Source organism: Phocoena sinus, chromosome 5 (assembly GCF_008692025.1).
Source record: "Phocoena sinus isolate mPhoSin1 chromosome 5, mPhoSin1.pri, whole genome shotgun sequence".
Lineage (NCBI taxonomy): Eukaryota > Metazoa > Chordata > Mammalia > Artiodactyla > Phocoenidae > Phocoena > Phocoena sinus.
Window position 1 is genome coordinate 114,752,882 of NC_045767.1, and position 19,546 is coordinate 114,772,427.

Here is a 19,546-nt window from a genome sequence, read left to right on the forward strand (position 1 = left end):
ATTAAAAAGGTGTAAATCCTAATTTAATACACTGCACACTGAAGGAAGGTTCTTTGAGCTCATCCACAACTTTTAATAAGTTAAAAGATATCAGCAACTCTGACAAGGTCTGAGGTATCTCCAGACCTTCACTACAAAAGTGATAGGAATGAGATGAGACATACCTAGTAATGAAATGGCTTTTTAACTTCAATTTGCATTAAATGAATACAAATTGAATGATCCATCTCTGCCGCTGTTGAGCGGGCCAGCGAAGCACTTTCCTCCAGGGGAGGTCACCTGGGGACAGTTTCACTCAATGTGTGGTCATGACTTCTTACAGATGCTCAGGGATTCTCCCAACGCTTATGTACCCAAGTTCCCTGCTCGCTTAAGCCTCTGCAGACCTGGCAGAATGATGGCATCCTCCTCTCAGACACTGCCAGGGATCACAAGGACCCACCCTCTACTAGACAGGAAAAGAAGTCAGCTCCTCAGGGTAAGAAAAGGAAAAACATGCGCCTCCCACCCCTTCTTGTAACAAGGTAAGAAACAAACAAATAGAGCAAGAAGGGAACAAAAGCTATTAGTTTGTTTCAGCTGCATGAGGCCTAGAAAAATAGATGGGGCTTATGAATATCTATTCCAACGACCAAAGAACCTTTTGGAAAGCCTTGTTATGTGAACTTTAAATTTTGGAAATCACCAGTGAAAACTCTAGTTTTACGTTCTTTTTTCTCCCTCAACATCCTTTGTCTTTCACATAAAAATACTCTTTTATCACCAATTCAAAAGTATTGAGTATTGAAGTTATAAACAGATGACTGCACAATTGTATCTAGGCCTTCATTAGTTAAATCAGTGTGCCTGTTCTTCATATAAAAGGCTTATCTGTAATCCAAAGAAGTCTTTCCATTGAGCTTCTCTTACTATAAGTGCTCTATCTTTTTCAAATAGCTATCTTTTTAAAGACTCATAAAAATCTGTGAGAGAAAGCAACACTTGGACAGATAAACTTCAGACTCTGAAAGGGAATAGGCAGCAATTCATTTTACCTCCTCTGTTGATTTCTGAGGGCAGTGAAGGCGCCATCATATTTGTGTCCATGGGCTGAGAGCCATCCTGGGTTATGGGATCTTCAGGAGGCAGATAAGCAGGTGGAGGTGTATCGGCTACAAAATTTGAAAAAAAGCCCTGGTAAACACACGTGCTTAGAACATATATCCTCTTCGGTGCCGAAATTCTTAAGAGATTAAGTTGCCCTTTCAACCTCCCCATCGGAAGATTAGAGGCTACAGGCGCTGGACTTGGTGTACACTTTTGGAAAATTACTACCATCTTATGCAATAAATAATCTTATACAATTGCAGTGAAGATTCAGTGGGACGAAAGCACCGTATGCCAGTTCTAGAAGTTGTCTGCCTACCAAGGATCATGCCATTTTAAAACAATCAGAGGGGCATTTAAACATGCTTTCACCCAACCCACTTTAAAAGGGCCTCTGCATTTCATCATTTCCCTGGTGGACGGAAAACCTTCGAAAGCTACGCAGGACTTCTTAAGAAAAGGAGCTTCAGGGTCTCTTGCATCAAATCTATGGGCTCTTAGGGATTTACCAACTGAGTTTCATTACAGCCAACTTGCTGACCCCAACTGTGAATTTCCCATGACTTCAAGAAATCTGCTGGGACTACCTTCTCCCTACCTACTTAAATATATATAACAGATTCACTTTGCTGTACACCTGAAACTAACACAATGTTGTAAATAAACTATACCCCAATAAAAATTTTTTTTAAATCTTCTGTACTCATATTAAAAAAAATAATAATCACGAGTTTCAAAATCCCTAGTAGCAGAATAATAGGAAAGAAATCAGTTTGTCGCAACTATCTTCTATTTCAGAATTTGCATACATGTTTCTCCTGGAAAGCTCACAGCTAACTGGCAAATAAGAGGCAAACAGTGTGATTTTTGAAACAAAGAACACTAACACAAGTCTTGTGCTTTCTTAAATAAGGATTTCCCACAAACAATCCTTTGTGATGGAAAAACAAGTTCCTCATGGGCTATGGTGAGCTCACCTCATACCACTTAGCACATACAACAGAGCAGAGAACAAAGCTTCACCTCAAAGAACCACCAATAGCTTGGACAGGTACTCTAGACCACTCAGGGCAACCATCAAATAGAAAAAGCGAACACTACTCTTTCAGAGTTTCTCAAGAGATTTCCCAGACTGACTTTCCAGCTGAATCACAACCTGGCCACTTCTACCGTCCAGGTGCTAACAAGCCAGGCCTCAGAGCACAAAGACAGGACTATGGGGACCTGATCTGGATGTATTTTCCACCCTTTCTCCAGCTTTTTAAAATTCAGCTTCTTCCCTGCAGCTGTAACACTGCCTCTGCTTTACTTCCAGCCAGGAATGAAGACAAAGAGCCTCCTCTGAGACCAAATCCAATACCATTTCTGCAAACAAGCTGGTGAAAACTTCATCAACGGCTTAAGGCATCAGCGTCCCTGGGAGGCACCAGATACTCTGGGTGATGCTCTGCTCTCCCCACAAGGTCCTCCTCCCACCCCTTCAGCTTTCTCTGCTCCATATTTCCTCTACTTGGCCTGTGCCTTAATCCCTGACAGCTGGGGACAAGGTGTAAATTCAAGCAATAATCTTCAGTTTTTTCACTCTTGGGCCCACCCTGGGTCTGCCACTGCTCCACAGCCTTCCGAAACAATCTCCTTACCGCTAACCTGTTCCTCAAACCCAGCGGGTCCAGGAGGGAGTGTGGTGGATAGCAGATTACCAGATGATACTAGCTTGATTTTGAAACAAGTCTATCCCTCACCCTCATCTTATTTTTTTTTTTTTTTTTTTTTTTTTTTGCGGTATGTGGGCCTCTCACTGTTGTGGCCTCTCGCGTTGCGGAGCACAGGCTCTGGACGCGCAGGCTCAGTGGACCATGGCTCACGGGCCTAGCCGCTCCGCGGCATGTGGGATCCTCCCAGACCGGGGCACGAACCCATGTCCCCTGCATCGGCAGGCAGACTCTCAACCACTGTGCCACCAGGGAAGCCCCCCTCACCCTCATCTTAAACCGTTTTCGACTGAAAAACAAACAGTGCAGGGGCTTCCCTGGTGGCGCAGTGGTTGAGAGTCCGCCTGCCGATGCAGGGGACACGGGTTCGTGCCCCAGTCCGGGAAGATCCCACGTGCTGCGGAGCGGCTGGGCCCGTGAGCCATGGCCGCTGAGCCTGCGCGTCCAGAGCCTGTGCTCCGCAACGCGAGAGGCCACAACAGTGAGAGGCCCGCGTACCGCAAAAACAAAAGTGCAAAATAATAGGCTAAAAATGTAAAAAAGCAATAAATATATAAATAAAAGATAGGAATATCAAGTGTGGACCACTTTTCAATTTTTGAGGACACACCAGCTCTGCTGTTGAATTCAAATCTGCCCAAAAACATTTCAAGTGATACATTAAACGTGCTCGCCCACTCATTTTCCCTTCCTGCAATGTTAATAGATGTCAAGTGTATCGTTGCTTGGCGTATCCTTTGTGAGGTCTGCTGGCGAGAAATTGGGCACTAATCATTTTTTGAGGGGCTCGCTTATGAACCTATAACTCGAAAAATATAATGTCCTAATTAATCATTTAATTTGACAAACATTACACCACCAGAGAAGTCTAAAAATGAAGGATAATGGTTTTTTTGTCTTTGTTAAAGTTAAACAAGCAGATGGTTTCCAGTACTCCTGATGCAAGTCTTTTGTTGTTAAAGTATATGTTTCTTGGGATTACGTCACCACTTAAACGAATTTAATTAAGTTGTGTGGTGGGCTGTGAGTCCCCAGGAAATATCTTTTCTGAGGCTGCGCTTACGACAGGGATTTTTCCTTGCATGGGAACAGCAAATGTGTGCAGCATGCTATTTTTTTCCTCGTTCTTTTATCAAGCGCAAAGGCTAGAACAACCATGCCACTCCCAGAAGGATGCAGCTGTTTTAAAACCTTTCAAAAATCAAAAATGAAAATGTATTCAAGCATCTGTACCAGACAAATAAAACACTGGCTTACTTGGCTAGAAGTCCCCTTTCATTCAAAGTTGCATCCTGAGTTCTAGAGGCGCAGTGCCACGTACCAGGACTGGAAACTTTCTTCATTCCAGGGAACCCAGCTTCGCCTTAACACTGTGATGACAATTTGACCACAGAACATCACTGAACACTGCAACCTACCTGGCATCTGAAAGGGGCTTCCTGGGTCTGAGCTGGTCGGAGAGTGAGGGTAGGTGCTACTGCTGCTCCCAGGAGAGTTTGGGTAACTGCTATTGGGAGAATGAGGAAACGGATGGCTGCTGGGTTGCTGGAAAGAATCCGGGAAAGTGGCGTTGAGTGGCATGTGAGGCTCATTTTGTCCTAAGTTCCGGAACTGAGCTAAGAGGCTGTGCTGAGGATTATATTCGCTGTGTCTTGGAACCAGTACTGGAGGAAGAACTGGAAAAAGGGAAAGAGAAGAAAAGAGGGACAAAAATGAGAATGATGAAAATCGTTAATAACGTCACAATAAAACACAATAAAGCTGAAACCTAATCTGTAAGTAACAACAAATTATTCGAAGACTGTCATGCTGCCAACTGAAAAGCACCATTCAAATGAAAAGACATTTTTCACTCAGGAATAAATGCAGTAAACTCTACGGTCTCCTTAGAATCACTGATGGCCTATGCCTGGACCTGCAGCATTGACAAACTGCCCAAGGAAAGTCTGCAAGATACATTCTTTTAGGTTAAAAATGTTAAGGTTCCCTTATTCTTAATTTTTTCATTCACTAAAAACCAAAGCACAACTAGGAACATGTATTGCCACTGACAATTCCAGTTTACATCTCTGGCTGATAAGATTCCACATTTAAGAGTTAATAATATTTATCGAATGCTATGAGTTATTCACCACAAATGCTTTAAATGGACACATTAACTCACTTTAAATCAAAGGAAGTGTAATAAATAAAGTTGAGAGGGTAAATACAATGAGCTGTATAAAATCCAAATGCCAATGAAGACAGTTAATTAGATAAAATATGATTTTTTTGTGGGACAGACTTTATGTTGTGTCCTAGCAGTCATACTTTATGAACATTTTCCCTCTAAGGATCTTAATGTATTTACCCACTTCTCAGTAATCCTTATCACTACCTGATAGGCCAAGGAAGAAACAGGTCATACAATCCACATTTTGCTAACTGAATGAATACTCAAGGTACAAAGGCCAAAAAACATACACACCAGGAGAGAAGGAAATAAAACAACTTAAGCCATTCCTAAAAGCTCCGTATGTTAGGAACCTAAGGAGTTAATGATTAGCATGGTCCTCAACCTTCAGAAACCTCCAGGGGCAAAGCCACTACAAAGGCAATGATAAAGAGAAGGGCAGGCTGGCTTCCAGAGCCCTAACTGGGGTTAGAAGCTTCTTGCCAGGGTCACCAGATGGCTCCTCCCCATAATCAAGGTCCTTGGAATCCCTACTGCTCTTGTGGCCTTGGCTGGAAGGAGAAAAACAACCCATCTGGTAAACTACATGGGAGGAAAGAGGAGATTTAAAATCTGTTATTGTTGTTGGGAGTTAGGCCTCAGAATACATTTTCCCAAAGAAACCATATTTAGTGGCATTAGGAATTAAGTAGATTTTTGAGGGCTTTCCGGGAATCTATCCATGACTGATACCATTTCTACAGGAAAAAGTACTCTTAATGCTTGGATTATCACTAATTTATGAGCTGAAAATTGTTTAAGAAAAAAAGTTTTTGAAGGTATTAAAATTTCTCGTGTGCTGTATCGTAGATTTCTCGGTAATCCTGTAGCAATAAGATTTGCTAATTCCCCTACTATTTGATCCCTTAGAAACAAATCTTTTTAGTAGAATAAATGTATTTCCTTTTTCACAGTGATGGAATCTGTCCAAATCAAGTCATCAAAAGCATGATTCCTACCTATAGTGGAAAAAGAATAAATACATATATATATATCAGAATTACTTTGTTGTATGCCTGAAACTAACCCAACATTGTAAATCAATTACACTCCAAAACACCCAACGCCCTCCCCCAAAAAAAACCCAAGAAGGAAAAAAGTGGGGGGAAGGGAAAAGAAGGCCTAATTCCTCCTACCTTTCAATAGTCATTTGAAATGTAAACCACTTTGCTTTGTCATCGACAAAGTTCCCAACTGTCACAAAGGCTCCCCCAACACCAAGAGAAATCTATATTCCAAAATAAATACATGCTCTGAAATAGTGCAATATCTTTAAATTACCTATGCAATCAAACACTTTTTTCTTTCAACTGTTGCAGCCTGAATTACCGCTTCCCAGCTTGCCTTTTATGGTCATCTAGCTACAGCCTCCATTCTGATCCGTACCTTTAAAAGGTGGAAAATACTGGCTTCTAAACCCCTCCTGCCAACTACAGCACCAGACAGCAACTTAAAACAGTTCTCCACCTCTCCTCTCTCTCCCTTCCTCTCTCCCACCCACACCCGCTTACTGGAGCCCCTGTTTTAGAGACTCTTATTGCCTAACAGAGTTTTAGAACTGGGAATTTACTTCTTCCCACTGCTTGCAGATGACAGTGGCAGCAGAAGGCAATGTATTTCTATACCTCCGGCTGATACTACGCACGCACGTGTTCCTGTGTAACTGTTGCGTGGTGTGCAGTGGTCTGGCTCTAAAGCACTGGGCTGCCCTTAGTGTACACCACAGGTGAGATCAATCAGCTTTTGTACATGACCTGGGATGTGAGCCACCAACGACAACAAAGCAGCATTCTATAGATGAACTTGACGAGATCGATACCTTTTTCTCACCTCTGATTATTAAGATGAGATGATTTTGCTGCTGATGATATAGGCACAGGTATATTTTAATGAACTTTAAAAAGGTGCTGAGGTATCACACACCTATAATGAAATGCAGAAATCTTTGTATAAATGAAATCGTATATACTCCTGTGTCTGGCTTCTTAAGCTCAGCATTATGGTCTGCATGATTGATTCATCCAATGTGTGTAGCATCTCATCATATGTATATATTACAATTTATCAGCCCATCTAACCTCCTCAGAGGATAATCAATTTCATTTTTTTCTGTTTTATCCTTTCTGTGTTTCTTCTTGAAATTAAACAGATAAATGTTTGCTTTCTTATTTCATCTTTATTACTAAAAGGAAAGGCAGCCTCCTATACAGCCTTTGCACTTAGCTTTTTCAACTATATCTTAGGATGAACTTCATATTAGTTTGTAGAGATTGACCTTATTTGTTTTACAGCTAATAGCACCATAGTTTATTCAACCAATCTCCAACGTCTGGGCATTTAGGTAGTTTACAATATTCTACCATTACATACTATATTGCAATGAATAACTCCAGGCATATACTGCAGTATTGTTAAAGGTGTATCTTCAGGGTAAATTCCTAGAAGTGGAAATACTGGGTGAAAGGGTGAATGTGGGTATAATTTTGTTATCGTCAAGTATCCCTACATAGGGGTTGTACCATTTTGCATTGCTACCGGCGACAAATTAGAGTGACTTTTCCCTCAAAGCCTCCTGAACAGACTATGCTGACAGGTTTTTAAAAATTTTTTCTGATAATCTGATGGGTGGAAAATGGTAGGTATTATGGTGCAATTCTAATTTATACTTCTATTATGGTGAAAGTTGATCATCTTTCCATGTATTTCAGAAGATGTATTTTTATCTTTTTTTGGTGAATTGCCTGCTTGTGCCTTTTGCCCATTTTTCATCTCCCCATTTTTCATTTATATATATATATATGACATTAGCCCATGATATATTACGTTACAAATATCTTATCACAATCTGTCAATTTGTCTTTTGGCTCTGCTTACGTGCAAGTTTATTTTTTATTTTTTGATAGTCAAATTTATCAATGTTTGCTTTTATGGCATATGGATTTTGAGGGATAAAAAGCCGCCTTCTACACCCAGACTGTAAGGAGGAATTCACCCATGCATTCTTCCAGTGCATATAAAGTTTCATATTTTACTTAAATCTCTGATCCATTCGGAGTTCAGTTTATTTATAGTACGAGGAATAGATCTAACTTTATCTTTTTCCAAATGGTTACCCAGCTGCCCCAATACCATTAATTAAAAAGCCCAACTCTGGGGAATTCCCTGGCAGCCCAGTGGTTAATACACCATGCTTCCATTGCAGGGGGCGTGGGTTCGATCCCTGGTGGGAGAACTAAGATCCTCCAAGCCACGCGGCGAGGCCAAAAAAAAAAAAAAAGCCCACCCATCCTAGTGGTTGGAGACACCACCTTTCTCATAAATGTCCATGTATGTTAGGGTCTATCTTTAGACATTCCCTCCCATTCCATTCTAGTCTGTGCCCCATTAACACTCTGCTTTAATTATAGAGACTTTATAGTACATGCTAATATCTGTAGGGCTAGTCCCCTCTCACAGTTCTTCTTTTTCAGTGTTTTACTCATACACTGACTTTTCCATATGAACTTTGGTTATCACCTTGTCGACCTCCAGAAAAAAAGATTACTGGTACTTTTAGTGGGATCACATTATATTTAAACATTAATTGGGCTTCCCTGGTGGCGCAGTGGTTGAGAGCCCGCCTGCCGATGCAGGGGACACGGGTTCGTGCCCCGGTCCGGGAAGATCCCACATGCCGCGGAGCGGCTGGGCCCATGAGCCATGGCTGCTGAGCCTGTGCGTCCGGAGCCTGTGCTCCGCAATGGGAGAGGCCACAACAGTGAGGCCCGCACACCGCAAAAATAAAACAAACAAACAAACAAAAAACATTAATTTAGTAAGAATATGTTGATGATGTTAAAATATTCTATTCAAGAACTAGGAAGGTCTGTCAACTCTACTTTTGCATCTTTCAGAACTGCCCCATGGCTACTGCCTGTATTAATTTGCCAGGCCTGCCCATAACAAAGTACCACAGAACTGGGGGACTTAAACAACAGAAATTTATTTACTCAAAATTCTGGTGGCTAGAAATCTGAGACCAAGGTGTTGGGCAGGTTGGTTTCCCCTGAGGCCTCTCTTCTTGGTTTGCAGATGGCCACTTTCTTGCTGCGTTCTCCCGTAGCTTACTTCCCTGGTGTTCCTCTGTATGTCCTAATCTCCTCTTCTTATGAGGACACCAGTCAGTTTAGGGTCCAGACCAATGGCCTCATTTTAACTTTCTAAAGACCCTACTTCCAAACACAGTCACATTCTTAGGTATTATACTTATGATTAGGGCTTCAACAGATACATTTTGCGGGGGACATAATTCAATCTATAACACTGCATTAGGTTTTAAACATTTCTTATAAAATTAAGTATTTTATCTTTTCCGTTGCTATTTTAAATGGAGTTTTCTATTCCATTATATCTTCTATCTGGTAATTATTTATATATATGGTTATTGATATTTCCATGCTATTTTATATATATTACTATCTGGCTGAATTCTTTTGTTGTCTGAGTTATTTTTAGCATTGACTCATTATAGAGTGAGTTCTCCAGCAAACGATCACGTCTCCAACTAGTTTTACTTTTTCCTTTTGAATTGTTTTCTCTTGTCTGATTGCACTGGCTAGTAGTGCCAATACAATGTTAAAAAGTAATGGAGATAGTGAATTTCCATGACTTATTCTTGACCTTGTTGAGAATGCCTCTAGTGTTTCCCCATTAAGTAAGATGCTGACTTTAGGACTGACATATATAAATTATGTTAAGGAAGTATCCATCCATTCCTATAGTTGAGTGTTTTTACTAGGAATAGGTGTTGAATTTTTGTCAGAAGATTGATCAGCATTTCTAAAGATATTATGATTTTTCTTCTTATACTTATTAAAATGGTGAATTATCCCTACATTCTGGCATAAGACCTGCTTGGTGATGATGTATTATTTTCTTAATGTGGGGCATTAGAGTCTTATAACTAATATTTTATTTCAGATCTTTATATTAATATTCATAAACTATATTGATCTGTAAGTTTCTTTGAGTGCTATCTTTAGCAGGTTGTCATGTCACCGTTACACCTGCTTCATAAATGTTTGTGTGCTCAGAAACAGTTTATGTTTCTAAACAGACTCTGAATGTTTGGTAGACTCCCTCTCTTAAACTCTCTGGGATTGGTGCTTTCCTGTGGAATAGTTCCTTAAAACGTTCTCTATTTGTCCTCTGTAAATAAATGTAAGCTTTCTATGTCTACTGAGGATAATTTTGTTAAATTATACTTTCTTCAAGAAAATTATCCATTTCACCTAGGTTTTTAAAATTTACTTGCATAAAGGTATGCTAAGTAACCTTACAGTAAAATTTTGTATTCTCTTTATCAATATCTATTTCCTTCTTATTTCTTACTTTATATTTGTGCTTCCTTCTTGCAACACCTTTTTCTTCCTTTATTAAATTGACCCTTGGATTGTTTTTTTTTCAAACCAGGATTTGGATTTGTTGACTTGATCTGTTTTTTGTTTTTTTTTTTTTAACTATTTCATTATTTTTTGCTTTTATCTTTATTATCTTTGTCCTCATACTTTTGCTTTTTCTTTGGCTTACTTCAGTGTTCTTTTCCTAGCCTTTTGATTGGGAATTTAAAATTTATTTCTTTCATTTTACTGATATAGGTGTTCCCAACGCTATGAATTTTTCTCTGATCACTGGTTTAAATGCATCCCACAGATTCTAATATGTAGTTGTTTGATCATTATTTTCCAGAAATTATGTAATTTATCTTTATATTTTCTCATTTGCCAATAGGTCATTTAATAGAAAAGTTTTAAAATTCCCATAGAGAAGAGCTTATTTGCTTCAAATTTCTAGGTTTATGGCATTGTGATAAGAATGCTCACTGCAGTATTTCTAACTTATGAACTTGATATTTTCTTTGTGACCTACAATATTATACATTTTTGTGAGTGTTCCTTGCACACTTGAGAACAAGGTATATTTTCTATTATTAGGATGCAGTGTTTAATACGTTTCCGTAAAAACTACCTAATTAATAATGTTGCTTAGGTCTCCAGCATGGGGGTGGGGGGGTCAGTGAACTTCTTTTGTAAAGGATCGGAGAGTAAACACTTGAGGTTTTGTGCACTACAGGGCCTCTGTCACAACTATTCAACTCTGCTGTTGTAGTAAGAAACCCATAGACAATATGTAAACAAGTGGATGTGTCTGTGTGTTAAAAAGCTTTATTTACAAAAACAAGTAACAGACTTGACTTGGCCTGTGGGCAGTTTCCCCACCTCTGGCTGCTATGATTACTTACGTTTTTTCCCACATGACCTGTCTTGTATTTAGACTGGTGTATTAAAGTTTCCATTATTGGTGTGTTTCTATTCGTTTTCCCTGCCATATCCTGCTTTATATAGGAGGTTGGTGTGATGTTTGGTGCATATATGTTCACTTCAAAGTGCTCTCTGTGTCAGTGCTTTTTGGTCTTCTGAATTCTATTTTGTGTGATATTAGAATCACAATCCCCCATTTCCTGTTGTTTATAAGTGCCTGATATACCTTTGCCAATTCCTTGATTTTTAGCTTTTTAATCACTTGGGAGGGGGGTGCCGATGGGTCTTCTGAATACAGCATAAAGTTTTGCTTTATGAACCAACTTGAAAACCTTTTAACTTTAATAGGTGATTAAACCCATTTATATATATATGTATATATATATATATATACATACATATGTATATGTATAATGTATATTTTTATTTTGGGCCATGCCGCACGGCCTGTGGGATCTTAGTACCCCGACCAGGGATTGAACCCAGGCCCTCAGCAGTGAGAGCGTGGAGTCCTAACCACTGGACCACCAGGGAATTCCTGCCCATTTACATTTATTGATATGACTGATGTTTGGTCTCAACTCTGTCATGTTATTTTTTTATTAGAGCTATTGTAATATTATATTTACTATATTTATGTGATGTAATTATTTGTCTTCGATTTTTTTTAAAGGAAACCCTAAAGATAGTTTTATATTGCTGTGCTATGGTTATTTTTCTATTTGTATCTTTTAAGGTCTTCCATCTGTTTTTTTCCTTGCTCAACCTCATACCGTCTAGTTGGTCAGTTTTAAATGGTATCTTTTAATTCTCATCTATCACCTATAAAATCAATGAACTTATTTTACCTTCCCCCTTTCCCTATTCTTCTATTCCATTTTTATAGTTGTACTCTTTCTACTTTGCCAGAATAAAGTTTATATACTATTCTTTCATCCATATCACTACACTTATTTTAGCCTTATCTCTATGACTGAATATATTAAATGCTCACCACCTGTCCTTTTGCCAAACTTTCCCCAGTCATATCTTAGTTGAATAAAATGACCCCAGCAGATGCCTCAGGAAGAGCTAGCTCATTGTTACAGCATTCCCTGACTTGTTGCACATTTAAAACTTTCTATAGCCCTGATGCTTGAAGGAGAGCTTGGCTTGTCCTTGATTTCCTTGTTTCTTGAAATGCTTTTTCACTGTTGCCTATTTCTAAATGATGCTTTTGAGAGGTTTGATTTTTAGCTTTACTTTCTTGCCTTTACAAGTAATGTGCTCTTTTTACCTGGAAGCCCTGAGGACTTTCCTTTATCTTTAAAGTCTAATAGTTTTACTAGGATATGTCTCAGAGTTGATCATTTTAGATGAATTTTCCCAAGTGTAAGCTGAGTTCTTTCAATATGTAGATTTAGGTCTTCTCTAACTTCTGGGAAGTTTTAAAGTATTAGCCCTGTTCTACTGGCTCTGGGTACTTTGGAGCTCCAGTTATACATATTTTGGGTCTTCTTTGTTGTCCTTTCCAATCACTTTCTCTTAGACCCTTTTTATCTCATTTTAAATTTCTTATTCACTCCTTTAGTTTTTTTCCTGCCTTTCTTCAATGAACCTTACTACATTTTAATACAAATCTACTGTTCTTTGGCACATTGAAATTTATTCTTTATTTATGAAATGTTTTTCTTTTAAATTTATTTACTGAATTCCATCAATTCTCTTTGATTTTCTTCCAATTTTTATCCATTTCTGTATTTAGTTTCTGAATTTCCGATTTTTTCCCCACAAATGCTTGTTTAAGGATATTTATTTTGAAGTATTGTCTTACACTTAACACATTGAAGCCACAGACTCAAAGGAAATATTTGCAATCACATATCTGATAAAGGACTTGTGTCCTGAATATATAATGAACTCTCAAAACTCATGAATAAAAATCCAAATAATCCAATTAAAAATTAGGTAAAAGATGTGAACACACCCTTCATCAAAGAAATTCTTAAAAGTATTATGCTTAGTGAAGTAAATCAAACACAGAAGGAAAAATATCCTACTTATATGAGGGACTTAGAATAGAAAAATTCACAGACAAAAAGTGGAATAGAGGTTACCAGGGGCTGGGGGAAAGGGAAAAGATGCAGTTATTGTTTAATGGGAACCAAGTTTTTGTTGGGGATGATGACAAAGTTTTGGATGATGGTTGCACAACACTGTGAATGTATTTAATGCCATGAAATTGTACACTTATAAATGGTTAAAATGATAAGTATTACATTATGTGTACTTTACCACAATAAAATGTTTTAATTAAAAGGCTTAACCATATCAAGTAATGGCAGCAGGGATTTTCTCACACATTGTTGGCTGGAATGTAAAATGGCACAACCGCTTTGGACAATTTTGGCAGTTTCTTGTAAAGTTGAACAAGCACTTACCATATGACCCAGCCATTCTACTTCTAGGTATTTACCCAAGAGAAATGAAAACATGTATCTACAAAGATGTGTATATTTTATTTGTGACAGCCAAAAACTGGAAACAAACCAAGTGTCCATCAACACATGAATAGATAAACAAAATATGGTACATCCATACACTGGAATACTACTCAGTAATAAAAAGGAATGAAATATTGATTCACACAGCAACATGGATCGGTCTCAAAATAATATGCTGAGAGAAGGCAGACAGAAAAAGAGTGTACGCTGTATGATCCCATGCAAACAAAATCTAGAAGATGCAAACCAATGTATGGTGACAGAAAGCAGGTCAGTAGTGGCCTGGGGATGAGAGTCGGGGCTGGGGGGAGAGACTGAAAAGGTGCAGGAGAACACTTTTGTGGGTGATGAGTATGTTCATTATCTTGATTGTGTTGTTTCTTTCACGTGTATGTCAAAACTAATCATACTGTACATTTTAAACATGTGCAGTATATTCTAAGCCAATTAATCCTCAATAAAGCTGTTCAAAAAATGAATGTGAAGAGGCAATTTAAAATTGTCTTTTGCTAATCTAAAAAAACGGCTAAAATTTTCTATTATTTATTCCTTTCCCAATCCCATCTTCAAGGTTTGCAAACCATTATTCTGAGCTCTCAACAGTACTACATCCCCAATTAACACAGTTTTATCCTACAACCTCTTCTTCTGGGGCTATATATAAGATGTACATCTCCCAATTCAGAATCCCCATTCAGGAAAGGAATTCCAGTTTGCTATCACAGATACACCCGATCCTACAGGGAAAACCAACTGAAGATACCAAAAGGAAAGAGCCGCAAGGAAGTCTTATGCTGAAGGGGGTGATAATCTTTAAGACATACGTCTTCTACAGGCTGTTCAAAGTTAATAAGCAGAACTGCAACGTAAAAAATATAAACAGATATCCTCCTATACACTCTAGGATGAAGACATTTCTGTCAAATTTACCTAAAGTTCAGCTTAACCCTCTAACAATAGCAGCAACCAGTGCTTCAAACCCTCTCAAATTACCCATAGAATGTTTCTGAAAGACATTTTCCCAGTATTTCTCAACATTCTCCACCAAGGTAAGCATCAGTGAGAGAGGAGAGTGAATTCACCCGGGGTCCCAGCAGCACCACTGGAACTGAAATTACATCGACATGTTGCCTTATCTTAACCAACTCATATACATTTTACACCCTGCTCTTCACTATTTATTAAATATAAAAGTGATATCTTAAACAATTTACAATCTAGTAAAACTGATCCTCCAGGAAGATGTGCTTGCCATGTTACCTATGGCTTTGAGTAGCTGGTGTGGGACACTGTGCTGGGGTGGTTTGAATGTGTGGATTTCCTATTTACTCAGCATCACAATTCTAATAAGTTACTAATTTCTCAGAAAATTACAGCAAAAAGACTGGTCACAGCAAGGAGGGAGGCAGGTAAGATATAAAGCTAGACTCTAGAACTAAGAGCATTTATGTAGAAGCAAGGAGATGTTCATCAAATTGGTTTTCAGGTGATCATCAGAAGCTACAAAATTCAGATTACCACCACTAATATTTACTTTAAGCCTGGAACCATGCCGATCACATTATCACACTTTGCAAATAAGAGTTCTAGAGGGATAACTTACCTAAGGTCACAGAGAAAGGGGCGAGAGTTGAGACAAAGGCAATGAGCACTGTCAACCACTGAGGTTCTGCTGTCTCGATTACTAACCTTCCAAGAATGTTAAATTATGTCTGATACAGTTTAAGAGATGGGTGAGTAGAATAAAGTCTAGAAGTGTTTCTGGACAAATTAAAGGTCCGCTCAATTGAAAGGAGAAAACTCCAGTCCAGTTGAGTGAGTCCAGTTATGAGACACTTCTAACTCCTTGATGATGCTAAGAGATGAATCATTATCAAAACTGATTTGTGTAGTTGAAGATTATAAGTAGAGTATCTGTATATTCTGGCCTGCCTTGGACAATCCCAGTCTGTACCTGTTGTCCGATGGAATTATTAATAGGTGAGTCTGTCACTCTCAAAAGTGTTCTGGTTTAGACAATAAGTTTTATGGTCATCCAAACTATAAACAATAACTGATTAAATTAAGGAGAGGAATGAAATGGTTCTGGGGTGTGGAACAGCTGCTAGTCCTAGAAAGAAGTATTAATGTGGAAGAGAAGAGATGGGGCAGGGGGGGAGCTAGCTAGGCAGGGTTAGGCCTATATACACAAATTGCTCGAAAACAACAAGGCCCAGGCACCTCGCCTGTGTGGGATCCTGAAGGACAGCGCACTTCCCTCCCAGCTGTCTTCCCCACCCCCCATCCCCAGTCCTTGTTCCTTTCATTTCAGCAATATTTCAATATTAAGGTATGTTTTCTACTGGGGGAAAAGGAAAGAATAAACATCCAGACCAATTATCTATGTGTAAGTAAACCTATGTGCAATTCTTTTTTTTTTTTGTCTGTGTTGGGTCTTTGTTGCTGTGTATGGGATTTCTCTAGTTGCGGTGAGCAGGGGCTACTCTTCGTTTTGAAGCACGAGCTCTAGGCGTGCGGGCTTCAGTAGCTGTGGTGCACGGGTTCAGTAGTGGCAGTGCACGGGCCCTAGAGTGTGTGGGCTTCAGTAGTTGCAGCACGTGGGTTCAGTAGTTGTGGCTCATGGACTCTAGAGCACAGGCTCAGTAGCTGTGGCGCACAGACTTAGTTGCTCCGCGGCATGTGGGACCTTCCTGGGGCCAGGGCTGGAACCCGTGTCCTCTGCATCGGCAGACAGATTCTTAAACACTGAGCCACCAGGGAAGTCCCCCTATGTGCAATTCTTATTTCTTGGGTGAGAGGATGATTACCCAGCTGAAAGAAGTAGGATTTGCAAACTCTATGCTTGACTCAGGTCAGAAATAGGAAGGGAGAGAGGGTGAGGAATGCCTTCCTCTTCCTATTTCTTTCCATGTTTCAGTCTATTCCATTTTATGGAAAACAGAAATATGGGAGCACTGACGCTTCTGGGGACCCTTTTCCTCGGCAACTGATAAGGTTACTCCTACTTGGCAACTTGAGAGAAGTTTGCGGCTTCCCTTTAAGGGCTGCTCCTACTGGCTAATTTGAATTACAAGAATCTCCTTTGAAAGAGGGGCTCAGTGTTAAAACACTTTCTTTACACACATGAATTTCTTTTTGATTTGAATCACTGAAAAATCAGATTGTGCTGTGTCATTCCTATATTCTAGGAGTTGTACCCCTGGTTAAAGAACAAAACAGAAAAAGCCTGAGCTGGTTGCACACCACCTCTTCAGGTGTGTTCTAGTAGGGGGTGAGGTCAAGGCTCCTAGGTAATATCACTACACCTCCCTCCACCTACTTGAAAATCTCTAATAATTGCTGTATGTCTTTAAAAGGAGGGAGCTTTCTTCCCCTCTTTCCCTGACCTCCCAGGAGGAAAAAGGTCAGATTTCTGCCTTTTCTTAGTGATGTATATCTCTGCTTTTCAAAGTATTTATGTGTTCCTTTTAGTTAAAAAATAAATAAAATCCCTTTTCCAGTCAATAGGGAAACCAAACTAAGAAAGTTTCAGGAGGTATTTTCATTTCAGGAAGCGAGTTTCAGAAGACATTTGTGATTCTGCTACTGGACTCAGCTTTTCTGTGTTACCAGGGCACAAGGAAAAGGAATGAAAAAGAAACAGCTAACATTGCAGAGAGGGGCTGAGTTGTGAAAAGTATTCCTGTACACCCTCCAGATTTGTGAACATGTTCAAGATTTTGAAGTATTGTTTGAAATTCTATCACCAAGTCATCAGTGTAAAGTAGTCTAGTGACCAGACCAAGGCTGACGAGGTTGTGACCTGCCAAATGCTCATGGACGAGAATTTTTTTTTTTTTTTAACACACAAGCGATTTCTGATAACAAAGCTGCCAGGCTGTCGCCTATGTTTGTCCACACAGACATGATGGCAAATAAGCTGGCTGTGACCCAGTGGTACATAAATGTCCCTTAGTTCCGAAGACCTGGAAAATGAATTGAGGTAGTAACAGTCGAGACGCCTGAGTTCTAGCCTAGCTATGATAATTATTAGTTCTGTGACTTTGAGCAGGTCACTTAATTTCCCAGGGTCTCAATCTTCTCACTCCGAAGAGCAAGGGGTCTGAATCCCGAGGGCCCTCCCTGCCCTAAACTGTGTGAGTCTGCCGCTGCTGCTTGTGGAAATCTGGAGCGTCGCGGTGCACAAGTGTCAGACCACATCTCACTGGGGTCTCAGGACAGCCAGTGAGGCCACCCAAGAGCAGGAAGGTGGCCCAGGGCTAATGGGAGAACAGCCTGAGAGCTGGTCCAGCAGCCACAATTCTCACCTGAAAACGGCTGGGGGCGGGGGGCACGAGGGAAGGGGAAAGGGGGAAGGCAGCCAAGCTGCCAGAGCAGCTGTGCCCAGTGTAATATCTAAACTAGACAGATGTCCCTAAATATGGTGTGTGTTCATGACCTTCTAAATAGAAGCGTTTCCAGGAGAGAGTGGAGGAGAGGGTAAGACTACTTAAAAGTTAATAGTATATGCATTTATGAAATAAAATTCCTAACCTCAGGATATGTCAGGGAAACTACACTGAAAAAAAAGTCTCATAACCTTTAATCGAGGTTAAATTTTAATGCAAATATAGCCCCAAATCCCTGAGTGGTGGCCCTTTATCTTTTTGCGTGCTTATTGGTGGTCAGGCGGCAGAAGGGAGGGTTTGAAGTAAAACTAGATACTGTTCACTGGGCACTACATACATGCCCATTGAATACTGACCTCAGGGCCAGGCTCTGGGTGGGACATGGCAGGTGCAGACGTCAGCGGGACGGCCACTGTCCCTGCCCACACGGAGTTTATAACAGATCCCTGAACCCTCACAGCAGATGAGGAAGCAGGCTCAGTCCAGCTCCATGACACGTCCAAGGTCACACAGCTGCTAAGTGGAGGGCCAGGGTTTGAATCAAGGTCTGTACATAATAACCACCAGACTATGTTACTCAGTACTGCCAAACTGTAAAAAGATTGTGGATTTAAAATTCTCTTTCCATTCTTCTGTTTAGTTTTTTGAGGGAACATCTTTTTAAAAGTTAGGACGATTTTGCCTAACGATAGCAACTTTGTAATATTTGTTTTCTAGGAATGTATCAATTACTCGAGTACAAATACATGAACAGAAGATGAACACGTGAACACAATTTAAATATAAACAGAGAAATGAAGTATATTCAATAAAAGTATCTGCAAAACAACATGAAATTGACTTAAAAAGAGCCTGAATTGAAATCAGCTTCTGAGAACCCAACTTCCTAGATAATTCCAGGCTGGGGATTCTCTCTTTTTTTGTACACCGTGGGTGATTCCTTTGAAATACATCTCATCTGAGAGATTACGTGCCCACAGTACGTCCTTTAAGACTCCACGATCTAGTGCAGATTCAGGGTCCAACCTATCTTTGGGGTAACTGCCCTGTCACTTCACCCAGCCACCCGGAGCTTCCTGCAGTTTCCACCTGCTGGTTTCATACTCCTGTGCCTCTGCTCACTTGACATCCTTCTCATCTCAGTTCTAATGCCATCTCCTTTATGGTATCTTTCTTGGTTTTTCTACTCAGCTCCAGGAGAAATGAATTCCTCTTTTCTTTGTGCCCCACTGTGGCTTAGATCATCATGGCATCTGTAACATTTTATTGCTAATTTGACTTTACCTCACCCAGACCATAAGCCCCTTGGGGGCAGAATTGAGTTTTCTTTCACGGTATCATCCAGTGCCTGGCATATAATAGATCC

The 19,546-nt window shown here is 39.9% G+C and overlaps 1 protein-coding gene across 7 annotated transcripts in view; it reads right to left on the bottom strand.

Moving 5' to 3' along the window:
- Nucleotides 1-19,546, bottom strand: part of SMAD1 (SMAD family member 1) — a 78,574-nt gene that overhangs the window by 14,529 nt on the left and 44,499 nt on the right. For all 7 annotated transcript variants that reach the window (XM_032633081.1, XM_032633080.1, XM_032633085.1 and 4 more), the window contains 2 exons: nucleotides 4,217-4,474; nucleotides 1,035-1,151 (listed from right to left, as the gene is read on the bottom strand). In XM_032633081.1, the coding sequence (XP_032488972.1) occupies nucleotides 1,035-1,151; nucleotides 4,217-4,474 (375 nt within the window). The remainder of the gene's footprint in view (nucleotides 1-1,034; nucleotides 1,152-4,216; nucleotides 4,475-19,546) is intronic.